General features: G+C 37.0%; 1 protein-coding gene across 1 annotated transcript in view; it reads right to left on the minus strand.

Moving 5' to 3' along the window:
• The window catches only part of MAP2 (microtubule associated protein 2), a 140941-nt gene that overhangs the window by 18522 nt on the left and 99959 nt on the right, over positions 1 to 22460 (minus strand). Inside the window, exons 6-12 of the mRNA XM_035007256.1 lie at positions 17017 to 20754; positions 16613 to 16819; positions 16308 to 16442; positions 13381 to 13442; positions 8496 to 8666; positions 7378 to 7525; positions 2808 to 3148 (exon numbers count right to left, since the gene is read on the minus strand). Coding sequence (XP_034863147.1) covers positions 2808 to 3148; positions 7378 to 7525; positions 8496 to 8666; positions 13381 to 13442; positions 16308 to 16442; positions 16613 to 16819; positions 17017 to 20754 — 4802 coding nt within the window. The remainder of the gene's footprint in view (positions 1 to 2807; positions 3149 to 7377; positions 7526 to 8495; positions 8667 to 13380; positions 13443 to 16307; positions 16443 to 16612; positions 16820 to 17016; positions 20755 to 22460) is intronic.

Raw genomic sequence — 22460 nt, forward strand, 5'->3', positions numbered from 1 at the left:
TCTCTATTACAAAACTTGCCTCCTACAAAAAGTACTGCTATTGTCCTGTCCTCTTCATTGATTCTGAGTTGACCACTGTCCATTCCAACATCCTAGGATTATCCAATTTATAATTAGGAATGACATGCCAGTAGCTTCAATTTTCCCAACAGAGTGAGTTATGGATCCTCAATCAGAGAACAAGGGTCTTTAGCATATCATCTTGATAATTTCTAAGAAGCTTTAATATAAAAATTTTGTCAAAACCTGCAGTTTAACATGTACAGAAAAAGAATCTCTCCTCATTCCTTGTGTTTGAGGCTTTTAAGGGGATAATGTTAAAGTGTTAAGTGATATATTTTTCCTACAAAGACAGTTCAACTGCAGTGCACCTCAATTTCCCAATTCATTTCCCCCTCCAATTTAAATGGATTATCCCATCTGTCACAAAATAGAAGGCAAATATCTTCCTTCCATCTGTTTCTTATGTTGGTGAGGAAATACCTCCTGGTTCTCCAACAAAAGTCACTTCATAACTCCACTGTTGTGGATTTTTTCCAAGTCATCTCCAGCTGAGCTAGGATAATTTTGCAGCAGGTTTAACACTCGCCTTATGAAAGCAGAGATGTTCTTCAAATGACACTGAATTTAAGGCTGTTTCTGTTCAGTAATTTTTGTGTCATATGTCTTTACTAGTCATTAATTACCACAATCTCTAAGGAAGTTTTAGTTGAGTTCAAAATAATAAGATATCTTTATGTCAGTTTTATGAATTACCAAGTATAGCAGAAGTCAACTGAAATTAGACATAAAATATTCACAGATACAGTACAAGAAGCAGAAAGAAAAAGAAGTATTCTTATTTTTTGGCTTGGTTTAACCTTAGTGATTCTGGCAAAGCTGAGGCTAAAACCATTCTTCATGCCTCTCTAACTTGAGGAGTCACTGGAATAAGATCATATATTGTAGAATTTTCATGTCAAATTATATCCATAATTATTCCATCTTAGTGCAATTTTCTTTTTAGTTTCAAGAAAATATCTTAAGAGATAAATTATATTCCCTTGTGATTCTAAGAAGAAACATATTCTTTTCAGTATCAATATTTTCTGGAATATAAGCCAGTAAACCCCACATTTAAATATGGAAATACTGCATACAAGGACATTTATAGAAAGAGGACTGATTTTAAATATACATAATAGTTGCACCATTTTAAGAGGTATCTCACCAAAAGCTAAAATGATAAACTTTCAAATTGGCACTAAATTGATTTTATTTAACTTAGTCTATTATTTATGTATAAATATAAAACAATAGAGCATTTGGATATTTCCAAAAGGCCCCAAATATTTCATTCTCTTGGATGTGCAAAACTCTGAGGAATGCAAGAATAGTATGAGATTTATGAAATTACAGGATCAAATTTGGCAGAATTCATGTTACGTTTTGTTTTGCTTAAAAAGATTTTGTGTAGCTCATATTTTAATAACATCTTTTTATGAAAAAGCATTTGTCTATGACTTTATTATTATCGAATGTTATAGTCATTCCACAAAGGGCATATGGAGCACCACCCCGCCTTCTGCTTCCCCCAATTCCTTTGGTGGATTTTTTGTAACTCCTTGGGCTTTCTTGAACAGAATCACAATGAGACAGCAAGTAAGTTTGCTGCTAAGGGAAGAAGCAACGCTGAATTTTTGTTTCAGCAGTGAGTAGGAGTCCTTGATAGCTTCACATTTTGGCAAGATTTTTCTTCTAACCCTGCCTGAAAATACAATTTCTTTGGCATGAAAGAGGGACACCAAAAATCAGTGGCAGAAAATACAAGACAGACAAGAAAGAGTGGCAGAAAAGAACACTGATGTTGAAAGAAAGTCTTTTGGGAATGTCGAGAGGGCATCACAAGTTTGTTAATGTACAAAGGAAATTATTACCTTCTTTCTTCTTTCTCTCAAGGATGGGTGTTTTATCTCTTTAGTGACAAGAAAAGCCAAACTATTCTATAGGCAGATCAAAATCACAAAGGAAATACTAAATGATATTTGTATTATCTCCTTCCAGGCTAATTGCTTCATCTAAACACAGTGTAAAAGCAAGGTTGAGGTCAAGGCAAAACTCAAAGGCCCCTGGTTGGCAAAAAAAATGTGAATGTACTGGAGCTGAGTTAATAGGTAGAGCTTTACTAATAACCCTCTTCAATACAATTAATCTTAAAGAGAAGTTCTAATCCAATAAGCTCATTCATTGGAACTATACAGAACTATCTACTATCAACATGAATGTCTACCCTTTGCAGTTTTTAAGCATGAGCAGCCAGAGAAGAAATGTGGTGAACCATGCTGATTTGGGAGTGAACATGGGGAAATGGTAGAAGATGACATAGGAAATCATTGAAGAAGGAAGGAGATAAAAGCAAAATCACTAAAAGATCATCAAATGAGGTCACAGTCAGGATCTAAACTAGAACACTCAAATTCATATCAGAAATGTAATTTTAATCTCTTATGCTAAAATCCACAGGGCAATAGATTGAAAAGAAAAGATTGGCTAGGCAATCAATGGAAAGATTCTCCTGTATGGTGAAATCAATTTTTACCCGATAATAACCAGAAGGAAAGGACATGTCATGCGATTTTCATTATATTTTATAAGCCAGCTATCTCGGATGAGGTCCAAACTCTTGACAATGATCATAACCAGTAACTTTTTAACACCTCCATCCCCCTTCACTGTAAGAACTGTTCGTTTATAGTATGAGGAGGGCATTCTAATCATTAGTGGGATTTTACTTCTGGCAGCAAGCATGTTGTTCATGTGATTCTTACCTGCCCCCCTTTAGGCTGGTATTTGATGTTGTCTGTCGATCCGATTTTGGATTTGACATTCTTCAGGTCTGGCAGTGGTTGGTTAATAAGCCGAAGTTGCTTGGGAGTAGCAGGAGATTTTGGAGGCGTACGTATGATGGCAACTTTCTTCTCGCTGGGCACCAAGATGGCCGATTTGGGGGTTCCTGGCGTGTGAGGGGTCCTGGGGTAGCTCGGGGTTCCAGGAGTGCCTGGGGTGCGTGAGGAATAGCTTGGTGGGGTGCCAGGAGTGATGGCAGTTGATCCAGGGGTAGTGGGCGTGGAAGTGCCACTCTTCCCTGCTCTGCGAATTGGCTCTGACCCTATATAAATGAACCAAACCAAACCAAACCAAAATCACAGCATCAGAAAATTCTCGAGACATCCTCTTCCCTCAGGTTGTTAGAACTCATAATACATGAACTTTCTAAAGAGTCTGGAATATTTGTGGATTACAACAATGCTCAAAAAGGCGAAAGTTCCTTTTTTTAGGCTTACAAGCTGGTGACATTTTTTTGAACATGCATTGCTATCAGTGCAAAGAAAGAACTTGGGTTTTCTTGATTTATTCTTCTTACTTCTCATTATGAAGGCGTCAGAAGTTTTTTATAATTGTGGGGTCATTAAGGCATGCGGATCTGCCGTAAGTTGGTAGAAGAGCCTGCGCTTCATGTTCTATGTGGGTTAGTATTTACTAAAGATTTCCTTGAATGATGTGTGGATCACTTGCTCTTTTGTGCAGTAAGTTCATTCCAAGATTCAGGTAGACACACAACATAAAACTGTGTACTGATAGCAATAATTTTGGCCTGTGTACAAAGTTGTTTATTGCATTGTGCTTCAACGTTACTCCTTCAGCTTATATTGAGGAACGCTGTGAGTTGCAAATGTGTTTACTAAAAGCTATGCAATTATGTCACACACTGTTCTACAGTATCGTGTATTTCCTTTATATGGAAATTTGTCTCAGCTCTTAATACCAAAAAATATCTATTTCTCTTCTTAGAAAAATAGGATGTTTTAACAACATAGTCGCAGTGAATCTTATACCTGATTGTTTTCTCTTACACTTTCATTACTAGTTTGTGGTTTGGAATCAAATCAATACTCCCCCACCCCCAACCGCCCCGGCCCCCCACTGTCAATTATACAGGCTATTTGGGATGCATTTCTTTGCCTCAACTTGACTTTAGGGTCATTTTATTATTTAACTTTTTCCTCCCATTTTCCTATGCCATGTTTTTTTTGTATTAACTTTGTAACTGTGTGTTTGAATGCCATTTCAAACGCTTTTTTGAAAGCATAATGCTATAGATGAGACTGTACCACCTTACAGATTACAAAGCACTTTTGTGAATAGCAAACATCTGATGACCAAACACAGTAGTTAGAGACAGCTCTTATTATTCCTAATTTAAGAATGAGGACATTGAGGCTCATTTACCCAGATGATACTAAATTTTAAGCCAGATAGGATATTTAGTTTCTTAGCTCTAAAAATCTTTTTGCTTAAAATAACACATTGATTTTAATAATAGAATACTTATTTACATGGTTTACATTTATTATTCAAATTTCTTCACTTTTTTTGGTGTTTTATAGGAAGGGCATGAATTTTATTTTTTATTACTAAGTATGTATATTTTGTAAAACCAATAAATCTTCTAGAAATTTTGTAGAGGATAAAGGTATAACTCATTAACTTTTAAATCAATGAACTGTCATTGAGTCATCTAATACAACTGGTCTTCAGTGTGGGAAGTTCTTTCTGAGAAAGGGGATAATTAATCTTTGCTGAAATAATTCCAAGGGGTGAGCTCAAAAGAGCTTCATAGATAATTATAATATCTATTCACCCACTGGTCTGGGTTCAGTCTCCTGAAGAAAAAGGATCATTTTACTTCTTTCAGTGAACAGTTTTTACGTATCAAGTGAAAGTTGTCCTGTGTCCTTTTGGTTTTTTTTAACATAAGGGCAAACGATAGGTAGACTCCTCAACTGACAATATGAAATTGGATATAAGAAGACTATGTGATAAATTAGTGTTCATTCTTTGATTTTTATTGCTTTCCACAAAAAGGACATTTCAAGATCAGGATGATACAGCCACATCCAACGTGGCTCTTTGTGGCTTCCTTGGTACAAAATTTGTTTTTGGACCGAGTTTTTGATGTTCGAGTCAGTCACTGTGTCCTTCAGAAAAATCTCTTCCCAGAAACTTCATTTCTTCCTCAAATGTTTTCTCTATGACTTCATCACCTTTGAATAGCTCAGGTCTTTTGGGGAGCAGGATCTTCTCTCTGTTATTTGCCACTGTACCTAGCACTGATGCCTCTTATGGGACCTGAATACAGTAGGAGTTCAACATTCTTTTTTAACAGTATAAATTGGATTTAGAATTTATCAGTGTGTCGAGGTGTTTTTTACTTCACGGAGACTAAGCTGAAGCAATATTCTGCATGTGCATAACAAGTTTCACTAAAAGAAATAACATTTTTTTTTAAAGTAAGAGTCATTTCTATACTCGTAGAAAATGGCTTTAAACTTCAGAAAACTAAGGAATGAAGGTTTTGTGTTATATCTGGAGAATGAAGAAAAACCAAAAGTATTAAGCCCTAACACCACTGTTCAATAGATACAACCAATTTTTAGTGTAATAAATTATATTCTTGTCATCAAAATGACAAATTTGAGCATTTCCTATTTGTTCTGAAATTGAGTTAAATCTGAATTACTAAAACAATTTAAAAAATATTTATGAAAAATATATATTTAAGAATGACTTTATTAAGCTGTAGGTTCTTATTAATCTTGTCAACTCGTCAATGACAATGCCTTTCTCTCTACTTGGGCTAACTGCATAGCTTTGTTTCTTTCAGCTTTTCTCAGTAGCTGTACAAAGTGCCAGGACATGGCTATGTGCAGTTACAGAGATGATGGGTGAATGGAGGAGGCATATTGCTTGCTCTTCTAGTTGTCCTTATGTTTTTTAGCTATTGCTTTATAGAGACAAAATAAACCCTATGTCCTGAGATTATCAGAGTAGGAATTATGTTCATTACCAAATAATAAAATGCATTATGCTTATGAATGTAAGTTAGAAAGTCAAAATAGAATTGGTTTAGAAATAAAAACAATTTTAGAATTGGTTTAGAAATAAGAACAATATATATACAGGTGCCCTTTAAAAGGCAGAGCACAGTGGTTTGAGGATGTGGATTTATGGATGAAGTGCCATTTTGCTTCCATAACCACAGATAGAAGCATAATTCAAAGTATACTTTTGGGAAGCACTTGGTGCCTTTGATTTATCTGAACAGCTTCTATATTGATGATGCCCAATTCCAAAGTTAAAGTCTTTTCTCAAGAGATTACTGTATCTTAAATGCCTTCTTTGCTAGTTCATTTGAATACTTTATTTTTGTTAAGAAAGAGTTTAGTGATTTTTAAAGTATTCCTGGCACATATTTCAAAGAACGTTAATATTTCACGAAACTAAGTGGTGTGTAGGTCACAACTGCTCTAACTATAATAAACACTTTCATTCCAGGCAAAAATATGCTTTAAGTGTCATACAAAATAGTGACATTTGAAGTGGGTCAATTATTGTTAAATATTTTTAAAATAAGGAGTAAAATCAACTATAATGTGATAGAGTAGCAATTTCCACCATTTTTAATGGATTTTAAATGACAGAGATGATACTCTCCAAGTGATTCTACGTAGCAGTTTTCTAGTACTATTTCTTCCAAATAAATATAAAGAAGACATTAAGGTCATGAAGTTATCAGTGGGCTGAAAACCAAATTCAACCACTCTCTATCTTAATAGCATTGGACAAGTTACCCTCTTTTTTCTCATCAGTAGATTCAATGAGGTTATTAATACCTAACCAGCAGCATTGTTAATTAAATTGAGTGAAAAATGTGTCTTAGGATTTTACCATCTATATGTGCTCAATAAATGGTAGTAGCTATTTTTGTTGTAATAGAAACATATTTATGAAAATAATTTGAATCCATGCCTTAACTAGATAATCTTGGTAGTAACACAACACCTCAGTGGGTAATGATTGGAACTTTTTTATATTTTTTTATTTAAACTGTGATAACTGCCAACCAGTTCATTATGGGCCATCAATCAAAAGAAACTGAAACTATTGCACTAAACATGTTATGTTTACACCCTCATTGGAATTCAAATTCTTAACAAATTGAGCAGAATCCTAGGTTTTGATAATTGGCTTTCCAGTTAGATTTTAGGACTTGGATTCCTAAGAAGGGTTAAGCTTATACAGATATATATTTTTTAAAATTCCTGGCTATTGCTTTTCTCTCTTAATTACTTCTTTATAGGTACTCATTTTCCACAACAATCATTTTAACTCACACAGCTATTTTGAATCCATGAACAGTCTGGATTTTCTGATTCTTAGAGGAAATATAATTTGTTTTCAGTGTATGTTTTCCTTGGAAGATGTAAAATATAGACACATAATAAGCTCTTTGCCACTTAAAGGATTAAAAAGGAAGCCAAATGAAAATAAACCTACTGGTAGTCCGCCGTGCTGAAGAGGAGATGGAACTGTTGAGAGAGAAGGAATTCTCATCTCTGTCTCCTGATACACCTCGACGAGGAGGGAGAATGGAGGAGGGTCTGGGCAGAGAAGAGCGCTTTTCTGGGCTCTTGGTTACTCCATCCTGATTGGGGAAAAAACACATTGGGTTCTTATGCATCTTCAATTATACAAAGTGATTTACATTGCTCTATTTTTCCTCCTGTGCTGATAGGTGAATTTCTTTTAATACACACTACTGAATTTCATATATTTATAAGCATTTCTACTTTGAAACTTAGAAAGAGTTCATATTTGCCTAGAAGTTTTATAAAAATGTATAATTCTGGAGTTAGTGCTAATAATTGATCATGAAATTCAAGTTCTAAATAATAACATGGGTAAAATGAATTTACTCAAGTAATCTCCAGTGAATTAATAATTTTACTAAAAAAATTTTCATGAGCATGATAACTTATTAATCAGAAAGGGTTGCCAAGGGGCATTGCATGCACACCAGTTAACAATGACCACTACCATATATCGTGTATTTATGCGACTAGAATTCTAAGTACTTTACATCCATTTATGATTTAATTCTTGCCACAAAATACTATCTGCATTTTATAGCCAAAGAAACAGGTTGAATCAGTTTATGTGATTTTTTCAAGATCACCGAGTTGATAGGTAGCAGAGGCAGTATTAAATCCTGATGTGTCTGATTGAGTCCAAATGGTGTATTATATTACATATAATTTGCCATTCTTAGATGATACAATATATTATTATATACTACGAGTAACATATATTTATTATATATATTATGTGTAATATTTTATATAGTACATTTTACTTTATTGGTTTGTATTTGAAATTTTACAAGATACCAAATAAATAAGTAATAAATTAATAAGGAACAGTCTACCTAGAGACTTTTTTTTACTGGTTAACTATTAATAACTATTGAGACTTTTATTTGTGTTTAAGAGGGTCTATTGTTTACATGTCAAATATTTTAGAGTTTAGTCTTTGTTTTTTATATATTTACTGAATCATGTCTTATAACCTCTGAAATTATATTCTTTTCTGAACCTCCGGTTGACCTGCTGCCTTACCTTGTTCCCTGATTCTGAGTATGGCAAACGGTCTGTGGAGCCTGCTGAGGTGGGCTGTATTGAAAACCTGTCAGAAAATGAAGCCCTTTGAGACGTACTAGGGCAAGCAGAGCTGCATCTTGGGGACTTTGAGCTACCCTGTAAGGCAGGAATCTTTGACAAGGTAGAATTCTAGCCATGAAAGAAAACAAACAAAATCACAAAATAAACCAAACTATGAAGTCAAAAAGGAAAATAAAAAAAATGTATAAACATATAAGAAATTAAACGCCTACTTTTAATAAGACCGCATGATAAATGGTTATAATCAATGATAGAAATGTATATTTAATGTGAGAACAAGAGATTTTCATTGAGCAACTCATTTTTAACTGGAACTCACTTAAGAGCACTCATATATGACAATATAGATAAAAATATTCTTCATGAGTTCTACATATAAGGTCTGGTTAATCCATAAGTCTCCCAATGATACCGTATTTGGAAAATGTCTTGAGAGTCAGTTGGAATTGTTCCTTTAATAAATAGAACCTTGAAAGTGTATTTATAATCAATATCTTGATCACATTTCAAGAACTTTAGAACAAGGCATATTTAAGTCCTCATAATGGAAAATACTTTCTTAAAGTTGAGAAAATGTATTTTCATATATCTACATTGACTTCATCAGAAGATTACAGATTTTATATAAAATTAGTTCATTTTATGAGTAAAATGCCTACTGGGGGCCAAGTTATACCATAGAATTAATACCATTGTTATGGGTAGACCACAATTTGTATAATGTGTTATAAATTCTTTTTTTTTTTTTAAGGTTTTATTTATTTATTTGAGAGAGAGAGAATGAGAGACAGAGAGCGTGAGAGGGAGGAGGGTCAGAGGGAGAAGCAGACTCCCTGCCGAGCAGGAAGCCCGATGCGGGACTCGATCCTGGGACTCCAGGATCATGACCTGAGCCGAAGGCAGTCGCTTAACCCACTGAGCCACCCAGGCGCCCCAATGTGTTATAAATTCTAAAAATGAAAGTTAGCATTAAAGAGATGGCCCACAATCTCTTTAAACCACAGGGCTTAATTTCCTGGTGTCGATAGTCCCCGGAGAGATATTTGGCAAGTGAAAATCAGTGGGTTGGATGTACGGCTTTTGGAGGAAGCTTATGCTGGCATGCCACACGTCTCATGGGGGACTTCGTTAAAAATAGGAAAGGTATGATGAAGCCAAGGAGATTTTGTCTTCAATAATTAATATGATTTAGCTGTTACAAAAATGGAAGTTGAAACTGACAGCTTTATCTCAAGTTTTAAGCTCCATAGGCACTTTAACCGGGGCAGACACAATAACAGACTGCACGTATCACTTCTTGTTTTATAGAGCCAGCATCTTGAGTGGGCAGTGTGCCTGGGTCGACCCAAGTCCTTCTTTTCTGATTGATGCTACCCACAGAATAGCAAATTTCAAAAGTGATACAGGAAAGAGAAAAATGGAATAATTGGATTACCTCAAATTAAGAGAGACAACTGGCTCAAAACGAAAACAAAACAAAACAAATACACAACAAATGAAATGAATGATTATAGGTCAGGTTCACAACAAAGATCAATTGAAAAATCAGAAAGAATTGTTTTGATGGATGTACTGAAAGTCACAGGTAAGTAAGAGTTGGTCTTGGGGTTTTAGGAAATTTTTAGGGAGAAGATGAGGTTATGAGGGGAGAAAAAATTGTTAAATGAGAAGAAGTTAGAAAGACTGGTGGCCTAATCTCTCTTCTTCAGAAAGGTGAGATGGGCATTTATAAGGAAAAAAACATTAGCTTTGTGTCAGAAGATGTATATGGTTTCTTTCCTCAGTGTTGGTGTTGTACACCAATTCACACTGAGTTACTTGAAGACCAAGGGACTTGAAAATTTCCTAAATATTTTTCAAACAAACAAGCAAAACAAATGAACAAAAGGGAGAGAAAAGGAGAGGGAGAGAGAGAGAGAAACAAGAAGCCGACTCTTAACTATAGAGAACAAACTGATGTTTACCAGAGGGGAGGTGGAGGGGGGATGGGTTAAATAGGTGATGGGGATTAAGAAGTACCCTTGTCATGATGAGCACTGGGTGTTGGATAGAAGTGTAGGATCACTATATTGTACACCTGAACCTAATATTACACGGTATGTTAACTAACTGGAATTAAAAGCCAGAAAATTAAAAGTTCAAAAAAAAGATTTTCTGAACAATGTCCATTTAAAAATGCTTTTTTTAATGGGGGGAAGCTGACTTACTTTCTATATCTGCTCCTAAAGACTTCTACCTTTCAAATAATAACAACAACTATCACCGTTTATTGAATAAATACTATGCTCTAGGCACTAGATGGTTTTATAATTAACCATATTTAATTTTCACAACTAACTTAGGATACAGGAATTTTTATCCCTCCCTTTATTTTTGGAAAATTAAGACATAGGGAGAAAAAGATCATATAGCTAATAAATGTTCAAGACCTGGACCTGGTCTGCTTCATAGCCCTGCCCTTAACCACCACAACTCACTGGTTCCCCATCAGAAATAAAAGGTAAAGAGATAGAAATCTTGAAGTTACAGTATTCTCAAGCCTGGTATTTACCAAAGCAATACATGGATTCTATTGCTTCCATATAATTCAGGAATATGTCTGAAAACATTATATAAAAATCAATTTTTAAAATTCACATGAAGTCCCTTAGGTTCAAAATGATATAAAAAGTTTGGCTGTCATTGGAAATGAATTTCTATTTTTCACAAAAAATGGAAGTCTAAAATCATACTAGTTTTTATTTATTTTTCTCAATCCTTTTTTTTAAATTTAAATTCAATTAATATATAGTATATTATTAGTTTCAGAGGTAGAGTTCAGTGATTCATTGGTCTTATATAACACCTAGTGCTCATTACATCACATGCCCTCCTTGATGTCTATCACCCAGTTACCCCATTCCCCCACCTCTTTCCCCTCCAGCAACCCTCAGTTTATTTCCTATTTTTTAAGAGTCTCTTATGGTTTGTCTCCCTCTCTGATTTTGTCTTGTTTTATTTTTCCTTCCTTTCCCCTATGCTCCTCTGTTTTGTTTCTTAAATTCCACATATGAGCGAAATCATATATTTGTTTTTCTCTGATTGACTTATTTCACTTAGTCTAATACCCTTTAGTTCATCCACGTCGTTGCAAATGGCAAGATTTCATTATCTGATGGCTGCATAATATTCCATTGTATATATATACCACATCTTCTTTCTCCATTCATCTGTCGATGGACATCTGGGCTCTTTCCATAGTTTGGCTATTGTGGACATTGCTGCTGTAAACATTGGGGTGCAGGTGCCCCTTCGGATCCCTACATTTGTATCTTTGGGGTAAGTACCCAGTAGTGCAATTGTCGGGTCGTAGGGTAGCTCTATTTTCGACTTCTCGAGGAAACTCCATACTGTTTCCCAAAGTGGCTGCACCAGCTTGCATTAAAATCTTACTAGTTTTTAGAAGGCTAAACAAAGAGTTGTGATTTACATATTATATGATGTCTAAACCCCAGAACGTTGTGATGCACTCCTAGTTAACATCATTCAAGCTATTTGTTGTATTTTTAGGAATTTTTTAGTAGTCCTTTTTTTTTAACAGATTTTATTTTGAAATAATCTCTATTCCCAATGTGGGGCTCAAATTCACGACCCCGAGTTCAAGAATTGATCCAACTGAGCCAGCCAGGCACCACTCTTAGTAGTCTTAATTTTTTTTTCTTTCAATCAGAAAGGAGTAAAATACTTCACATTGGCTCTGGTCTTTTGGAAGCTTAAAAAATAATGGTTAATCAAATAAAAAGTAAAATTAAAAAAAGAAGTATGAATGATTTATATACATGAAGAAGTTAAGTATCATTAATGCACCCAAATTAAAACATTTTCTCTCCATAACTTGGCAAATATAGAAAAAGCATAGGAATATCTAGTACTAAGAATGAACATGGGTACTCTTATATACAGCTGGGGGGACACGTAAGTCAGTAGAACCTTTCTGGAGGACAACTTGACAATGTGTAGCAAAAACTTTAAATGTGGACTTTCTTCTTAAAACAGTAGTTTCACTACTAGGAAATTATCCTAAGGAAAAGCATATGGATGCATCCAGAGATTAAGCCAAAAAGATTTCTACAGTAATATTGTTAATATGGCAATAAAAATAGTTTAAAAGTCAAATAATAGGGAATTGATCAAGTATATCACTATAAATAAATAAAGCAGAATGCAGTGTAGTCATTAAAGTGATGTACAAGAATGTTTAATGACAGGAAATCTGTTTACTGTTTAATTAAAAAACTGATGCAGTGTTTCCATTTAAGTTATTACAGCTATAATTGAGTAGAAAAAAATAAAGATTTTACATCAAAATGGTAACTGTAGTTTTCTTTAGGTAAAGGGATTATGATACATTTTTACTTGTATTTGCTCACCCACATTGTTTAATTTTCTCATATTCTTATTTTGTAGTAACAATAATGAAATGTATTATCAAACACAGTTTAATGTTGATTATAATGATTTATCTCGATTCTATGAAAAGTAAATAAATTGAGCTCCCCTATTTTTGCCAGATTATCGTGCTGTTTGTTTCCATTTTACTAAAAAGAAAAAAGGCAGCCTTCATCCCAGCTCTGCCCTCACCAACTGCTATCACATGTCATTCCAGAAGACATTGAGACATGCCCGAATGCTACCAAGAATCATTCTGGGTGAGTGAATAATTTAAAATGACATTTAAGAGTAAACATCGGAAGTCTAACTTATATCTAAAGTTATTGAGACGTTGCCACCAATACCAAAAGGAACTTCAAGTGAAGAGCAAGGAAAAAATTATTTTACTCACAGAGACTTTGTCCTTTGCCTGTTTAAATACACTGGAAGCCTGAGTTGATTCACCACCTGTTGCTGTCAAAAAAAGAAGATACAAACAACCCCAAACTTAGTGGCTTAACAACCACACAAATGCATTTTTCAATATCTTTTCGACACTCAATTGTGTCAACAGACGAATGCAAAGCAAAACTTGGCTAATTTTGAGATTCGAATTCAGTAACTGAAGAAACCTGAGTAAGAACATTCTAGCATGTGGCTCCCACTATAGTGTGTGCTAATTAACATAACCAGTGTTTACCAAAGCATAGGTAAGCACACCAAATAATTTCCTATTGGTTACCAAGGTACCTTTAAATACTGTTACTCCACGAGCATAGATCCTTTAGCATGAAAGTCACAGAACAACCATCCAATGCTGTAGAATTTAAGAAAAGGGGGAAGTGATTGGTTTCTAGGGTTGGCACGACATTAAAGAGTGTTCAGGGAGATTCCCAAGCCCTCTTTTTGTAGCCAATGGCATACATACAGATATTTCTAAATTTCATATTCCAAACCATCATAATCAGCCAACCCCTTTCCCTCTGCACCCCTTCATTTCACAATAGGAATGACACACTTGTTTGACGTGAAATGCACCACATGAGAAGAAAAATAGCTTGTCAAAGAAAGAAAACACGAGAGGAATTTTAAGTTCAGTAATACAGAACATGTTCTACACATGCACTTCCTGTATGAAATTATTACCGCATCTGTTACTGTTGTTTTTCTTGTTGCTGTTTTGTACCTCTGGCTTCAGTTTTCAACTCCACTATCTCCAGCACATTTTCTGTTGATGACTTACCTGACTTGACTTGAATATCTCTTATGATTGAAAACAATCCTTTGTGTTTTGGGAAAACCATCCCTATTTAAAAATTGTGCTTAGAAAATGAAAGGCACAAGCTTGCGGAGTTACCTCCTCCTTAATTTTCTTTCAGAAGAGAGAAAACGCCAGGGGCGGGGGGAGAAAGCTTCTGCTTATAGGCACTCTGAATCAGTTTCAAAAAGGTTTCTTATGTCGCATGCAGCTCTAACACAAGTATAACTGTCTACAGAATGGTATATGCTACTTAGGACTGGCTAGTAAGATTATTCACAGATTCTGGAATGATTTTTTTAAAAAGAAGCAGTGCAAATGATGCTTTCCTAATATTTCTGTAATATTTCTTAAATTTCTGTTACATAGAGTTTGCTTCAAGCCAATGACATCCATGTTTGATATATGCTTTCTGCTTGAGTATCTTAATATTTGAACAGATTAAGGGAAGATCTTAATTAGTCCAAAGATCTTAAATTTTCTTTAATGAATGAGTTGAAAAGGCAATTCATTATCAGTGTGGCAAATTGAATACCAATGACATGTCAGGCACTTCACCAAACCATTTGATGTTTCCTCCAAAATTCCATAATCCTGATATATTTTTCATCCTCTTATACATGATATAGGATTTTTATGCCCAAACCAAGAGAGTCTGCCTGTCCACACATTTTTCTAACTAGAAGTAAAATTCTGAGTTAAATGCAAATGAATTAAGATGTGATATAAGAGTTGGAGATGTCAGATTAATTTCTAACTGAGAAACATTCTTCAGCCTGAACTTTTATCATCAAGGTTTCTATATAATTTATGAGCCTTCCAGTTTCAAATACTGCCTTAAAGATTAGTTCTTGGAGGAAAGCTCATGAGATGATTCCCATATGAAGAACACAGATACAAAATACTTAGAATTTTATTGACTATCATAAAACCATCTATAACCTTGATTTTCTTTTTCTTACAAAGGTTAATGCTGCTCTTAATCATTAAAGCCATCAGAAGGTTTATATAAAGGCACCTTTTTTTTTTTACCCCTATCTAAAGGCACTTCTAGTATACAATGTAAAGGTAAATATTCCTTTCTGACTTAGCAATCTGATACCTAATTTTGTAGCCTACAAGTGTGCTAACTAATAAATGCTAAAATAAAATGTATTGCAAATTAAGATTATCCTAGGATAATTATACATTTAACATGAATAGAGTTTGCATTATAGATATTTGTATGAGCTTTTATTGTGATTTGTAATAAGTTTTGCTCCTTCATTTCACTGCTTTTTTAAGGAGTTAAAAACAAGTATATTTGAAGAAGACCGAAAAATAAGAAGGTAGCAACATAGGAATACACCTAAGTTATAAGAAATGAAGGCGTTTTATCCGGGAATTCTGAATTCTAAATTACATAGAAAAATTAGCAGTTTGAATCCAACACATTTAAGAAAATCCCAGTGACAAAGTGTCAGTGAAGAGATGTAGTAGAGTGAATTGAAAGCCTTGCTAATTTTGGATACGAGGAATAAAATCTGATGGGATGAGCAGGCAATTTCCTTTCCTTTTTTTTTTCTTTCATCTGAAGCAAAGTAATTTTGCAATCACAATTTTACCCCAGATCTGCTTTTCATTTTCAATCTTGAAATCACTACCCATTCTTGGCAAATTCATTAACATCAGTAACAGATGTGGCAGTAACCACGTAGAAAATAGGACAAATATAGTATGGGTTTAAGCATGAGAGAGATAAGCAAAATCATGAGAATGCATACCACGGTTATATTCATCGTCATTGTCTAACCAAACACACAGAATGAAAAGAGGAATCCCCAGAACGTGACACTACACAATGCCAAGATAAAATCACTGCTAAGTCTGAGCATGACAAAGAAACAGATGGTCATGACCTCTTCTGCAGGGAGGGGAAACAAAAAAAGAATAATGATACAAGACACTTAATAGCGAAATTGTTCATGACTGCTAAGATTCTCGGAAGAAAAACAAAATGAAGAAGCCGCTACAGGAATGAGATAAAAAAAAAAAAAGACATGTCTATGTTTGCCAGCCACATTGCAGAACTGAAGAGTCACCTGTGGTTTTCCGCTTAACACAGGAGAGATGAGTTGGTCTAGTATATTTGATAGCAGGTTTTAAAATGAATTTCCTGGAGGGAGAGTGGGCCTGAACTTCTGTTTTTTTAGCAAGTTCAGCCTTCTTATAAACTGCTACGAATAAAGAAAACACAAAAAAGCATACCATCAGGAGAAAATAAACAGTTGGAGCAAAACAGAACGAAATTTCATAAATAATTAGTTACCACTGTTAGGAAGTTTCTTCTACGAAAGAGTAATAATGAATTCAAAAACATTTTTAAAGAAGTTATTGTGAAATGAACCTTTTTTCCTTCTCACTTCATCTCTGGAGACTGTGCTAGGTTCCTTTTTAGCTATTTTTCTTTCAGGAGTGGAAATTCTGCCTCTCCCGGTTTTAAAAGGCTTTTCTTTTCTATGTTTCTCAAGAGATGGTCTCCGAGCTTCCTTTTCAGCTTTCTCCTCTTTAGGAATAGTTTCTAACTGTTCTGTCATGATGCTCCTATCATCATCTGCGGATCAAAGCAAACCATGACAACAACAACAACAATGAAAACATTAGTAACAAATGTACAAAATCCTTCATATATTTAACAAAATGCAAAATAGAGATAAAGGGAAATTTAACCAAGTTTAAAACGAAAAAGAAATCCATTAGGTTATTGGATTTTATTTGGAAGCAGAAAATTAAAAAAAAAATAATGCACACCTTGAGTGTCCACCCAGAGGCTGTCAGCATCCATGATGGAGTCATCAATGGTGGTCTCGTCTTTGTAATCATCATAGGTTTCCGTCTTATATTCTGAGAGTGCAACCTCTTCTCTCTCAGGGGAAGCGGGAGCCTCCGGGGAGCCATCCTTGGGTTCCGCCTGGGCTTCGGCTGCCTCTTCTACTTCGAGCTCTTCTTCAGCGTGGGGGGACGATCTCCTCTCCACCTCAGGCTGCTCCAGGGCTGCAAAACGCACGCTGTGGGAACCTGACTCCCCTTCATCCATTGTGGTTTGCACCACAGTGATAAAGTCATCCTCGATGGTCACAACAGACTCGATCACTCCTTTGTGCTCACCAGGGCAGGTCTCCACAAATTCCTCCCTGACACCTGGGACGCCCAGGTCGGTAATCTGAAGGGTGTCGGAGCGGAAGAGCAGTTTATCATATTCTCCCCGGGCTTCTATCTCTTCTTCCTCACTCTGAGCCTCTGCCGGTTCAGCCCTGGTGGCTTCGGGCAATGGCTCTGCGACGTCGGAGGGCGTGACAGAGATATCTGGGGTTTCTTTGCTTTCTTCTTTCGGCTGCTGAATAAATTCCATCTGGACATCAGCTCTCTCATCTGGGACTAAATCAGCCTCCAAGACAGCAGGTGCACAAGGTATTTCCACTGACAATTTGATGGCAATCTCATCTTGAATTAGAGAGGATTCTGGGGATGTTTCCTTCTTGCCCTCATCGGCTTTCAAGGACTCCATGGTGAGGCTCTCATGCTCACCACTGGACTCGTAGGACTCTTCCTTGTCTACAGCCTCCTGGTGCACCAAGTCAGGCTTGGCCACCTTCTCCTTGATTTCCGTCTCACTGACTTTAGTGCCTTCTTTCATGTGGCTAGCCTCAACGCTCATAAACGCGTCTTCCTCCTGAGGTGCTCCAGATGAGGGGGGGAGATCTTGAGTAGCCTCGAGCTTAAGCTCTGTTGCCTTTCCAGCGTCTACCGCCAGCCCTGCGGCCATCTGTCCAAAGTCACTGATTTTCACATCTAGTTGACCCTGGTCAGCTTTCATTGCAACAAAATCCAGTTCTGGTTCAGCTTTTTTGGATGGTTCGACCTCAGCTACTTCTGGCACTGAACTAAGACCTTTCTCAGCTTTCTCGGCCATGGGAGGTGATGTGTCTTTTGAAACGGTCAGTTCTTTGGTGGGAATGTGCTCGTAGGTTACTCCTAAGCCAAATGTTTCAACTTCATCACTGGCCTCTTCTGTTGCCTTGGCGTGTTCTTTTGCATCAACATGTTCTTCACTCTTTTCCAGAACAGTATCCAGCTTATCATTAGCTTTCCTCTCCTGATCAAACTCCCTACCCAGTCCCGATTTGTCACCAGAGATATGCGGGGGTACTTCTTTCTCAGCACCGAACTCATCTTTGACTCTTCCGGCAGCTGCCAATTTTACTTCAATCAAGGACAGGTCTGTGGCTAGATCTCTTCGCATTTTATCTTCTGTGCCTTCATAAAAGGAGCCACTCTCCCCTGACAAATTCTCACTGTCTTGAACGGGTGATGGGAGTGGGACTGTGTATTTATTGAACACACAGTAACCCAGGTCCTCAAGCTGACTGTCTGTTTTAACAATGACGTGGTTTTCATCGGTGACAGGGGGCAAGCCGGTACTACTCTCCTCGACCACAGTCTCTGATGGGACTGACTTCCTCCTGGCAACCTCAGCATCTGCACTCACGGAAGCTAATCTTGACCTTGTGCCTGCCAGATCTAGCATTTCCGGCAGGTCAGGGGCCATGACAGTACCATTTTTGTAGTAATCTTTGGCTAAGAAAGGTGACTCACACGAGGTCTCGACTTGAGTACTTTCCTCTCCGGCAGCTTTTCCTCCCTCTGTCTGGTCTTCCTCTTTGCTTTCTACTGGGAAAGAGGGGGCTTTCTCCAGTGCAGGTGTTGTGGCTGGAAGGTAATCATCCCCTTCATCCATACTTCCACTAGTGTTGGTTAGAATATCAGAAGCCAGAGGAGAGAGATCATGTCCCCGACCAAAGTTAAATCCAAGGGCTATGGAATCCAGGCAAGACATGGGCAAATTGATTGACATGCTTCGCTGTTCTATTGCAGACCTCCCACCAAGTCCTAAACTCCTGCTTAGCGTCAAGTCATCCTTATTCTTACTGTGGAGATCCCGCTTCTCCCCATACACTTTTGGGTCAATAGTAAACATTCTTTCTTGAGGAGAACTAGGTTCTTCAGGTAAATCAGACGGATAACTCTGTGCAAGAGTGCTGTACCCTGTTTCTTGTGCTGGAGCACTGGGCTGGGGTTCTTTACCCGCCTCAAGTCCCTTGTCTCCATTTTTACACACAGGAGATAGGGTGTCAAAAGACTCTTGGACACTTTCTCTGGTGTCACTGAGTTCATAGTAATCACTGCCTGGCTGGATGCTTTTTGTCACTTCTTCTTTCAAGGCGGATGTTTCAAAATACTTGGACATTCCTGACTTATCTTCGTAAAACGGCATGTCAAGCTCCGCTGATGTTGCAGGCCCAACCCCTTCCATCTTAATATCTTTGTCTGCAACTTTTTCTTCAAAGAGGTCCTGGACTGCACTCTTTTCACTTACTGCCATTGGTTCGGTCATGACTTTCTCCAGTGTCTTAGAGATCACAGCTGAGTCTGTCACTGCTTGTTCCACACTGACAGGGAATGAGTCCTGTTTTAATGGCTCTGTGGTAGGCTCTTGGACTTTCTGCTCTTCTTTTGAGAGGGTGTGCTCCATGCAGGGCTGAATTATGCCTGTTTCTCCATCTGTCAGTTTCGGGGGCTCACTCTCTTTTGGCACGGCTTCTTTGTCAGAAATGGTTGTCTTTTCTTCAAGCTTTAGTGGAGATTCCTTTTCAGTAAGTGTCACCTCCTGCTCTTTTTTCTGTGCACTCTCTTGCTTTATTGCCCCTTTCTCCTCTCCCAAAACTTTCTCTGGGACACATTCTTCCACGGTCGGAATGTGGGCATCTTTGGGTAAGGTGAATGCCTCTGGGGCTGGCGCTTCTGCCATTTTGTCAGGTTTATCCTCATGGGGCTCTTCAGCTTTAAAACTATCTTTGGCAGTTGCTGGGCCACTGGTTTCTTCCAGAGATTTTTTGTCATCTGGTTGTAATAGGGCAGGGGCAAAGGGCGATGCTTCTGCAACTATTTCATTCTTCATGACATCTAAAGGAAGAGTGAAGCTGCCAGCCTGAAAGGGACTGGGCATGGGAGAATCAAACTGTTTCCCCTCCCATTTGGGGATATCCTCAAGGACATCTTTTCCCTTCATGGGGGTTAGAGGGCCAGGCGAGATGGGAGCAGCTAAACCCCACTCATCCTTTTTGGCTTCCGTTGGCATTTCGATGAACCAGTCCTTTTGCTCTTTTGGAGCTGGGGGCTCTGCAGAGAGGCCAATACCAGGCACCACGGGGCTTGGTTCTATCTTCTGTTTCGTGTCTTCTAGCCCGGCACCAAGAGTATGCCCAAACAGAGTGGGAGGTGCTTTTTCTTCCTCTGGGCCTTGCATGTCCTTTTTGTCAGGGGAAATTTTAGTTGTCTCAGGCTGAGAAACTAAGGCAGCATGTTTAAGGTCTTCACCAGGCTTGCTTTGTTTCTCTGACTCCTTGTCCTTCTTGTCTAATGGCTCAGCTGGAGAGGGAGTCAAGTCCTGTTGATCATGGAACTCCATCTTCAAGGCTGGAAGTAAACCTGAAGTAATTGGGTTGATTTTTAAACAAATAATAGGCAAGTGCTTTCAGGCAGTAAGCTTAAAATTATATTTTGAAATGACAAATGAATGGTAGGGTAAGAAAACAAAACAAAACTATGGAACATGCAAGCATGCTACCCATTTAAAAATCAATATGAAAATGTCAGGACTGAGATATATTTGTACTACTGCGGAAAGGGATTCCCGTTGCGAATTAATGCATACAGGAATTGTGTATTTTGAATACTCTTTTCTCCTTTGTTTGGGCTCTCCTAAATACCATGTAATGTGTATTGTAGTAGAAAATTTCATGTGCCTTTTGCAGACAAAAATGATAAATTAAAGAATATTGAATAAGTCAGTAATATTAGGGTACAAAAATACATTAAGGGCTAAATATGAAAAACGGATGAATGTCTACTGAACTTTTTCACTTGTGTTCTCATTTAAAAGTGAACTGGCAGGCCATGGGTGGAAGGGCAATTCATTCATAATAAGTATTATGTTAAAATCAAGTTAATTGATTTATAAATGCCTGGACCAAGTTTTTGAACATTAAGAAGTTACTGACATAATTTTTAAGGCGTCTTCTGAGATTAAATTTCAGGAATATAAATAAATATTTGCTATTAACTTTAAATGATATGACAAGGTGGTTTCTATCACAAATTCAAAATTTTTAATTCCTAATCGTTAGTTAACCTTAGGACAGATGTTAAGAAAATCTGAATTATATTATTAATCCTGGGATGTCAAATAAATAAATAAATCTTAACAAAAAATACTGGGATGTCATGTGAATAAAAATTTTAAAAAGAGCCAATTATTATCATATCTTTCTCTCCCTGGTAATGACCTCATTCCCTGGAATATGACAGACAGTGAGGCACTAAGTAGTGGCTTTAGAGATGCTTCACAGACATTAAATGGCTCTTTCTTTATTTTCGTTTGTTCACCAACCGGAAAGGTTTCAGAGTCTCACTTGTGTTCTAAGGTCACAGGTATTTCATTGTGGTCATTAGGGCTAAATGTAACTATCTGGAAAAGATTTGGGGAAAAATAATAAAATTCAGTCATCGCTCGAAGAGCAAGCGTATGGATCATCAATACCTTATGTACTTGTGTGTCCTGTTGTAACAATAGAAAAGAAATACTTTATGAACTTCTAATAGAGGTTAGATGAATGAAAACTCAAGAGATATGGTGATGGTCAAAGACGTTGGCTGCCATGGAGAGGAAATGGTATGAGAAGCATCGGCAGGAGCTTTTAAGGAAACCAAACCAGTATTCATCGAAGCATAAAAAATATAGCACACTGCAGTTGCAAACAAAAACAATTCTACCATTTAAGCCTCTATGTGCCAAAATCCAACTCTACGGTTTGAAAGAAAAGCATATGAATCGCCGTCCCAAAAATAAAAATAAAAATATACATGTATTAGCAATGTGGCTGGCAAACACTTGGAGATGGGGGGCGGGGCGGGCGGACAAAAAGCTCACACAGCATCGTCAGCCTGGCTGCAAAGCATATTGTATCATGGCAAAGTAAGACCAAGAATCAGCTGCAGCAGTGGAAAACCTAGCTGCCACACAGCAACTGTGCAAGCCACACTCTGCTCATTAAACCTACAACATCAGTCTCGGGATCATGAGAAGACCAAGCCATGGAATAGCATTGGAAAGGCATCAGGTCCGTAAGCTGCTG

The sequence above is a fragment of the Mirounga leonina genome, unplaced genomic scaffold (genome assembly GCF_011800145.1).
Source record: "Mirounga leonina isolate KUSES-001 unplaced genomic scaffold, KU_Mleo_1.0 Mir_151, whole genome shotgun sequence".
In the NCBI taxonomy this organism is placed as follows: Eukaryota; Metazoa; Chordata; class Mammalia; order Carnivora; family Phocidae; genus Mirounga; species Mirounga leonina.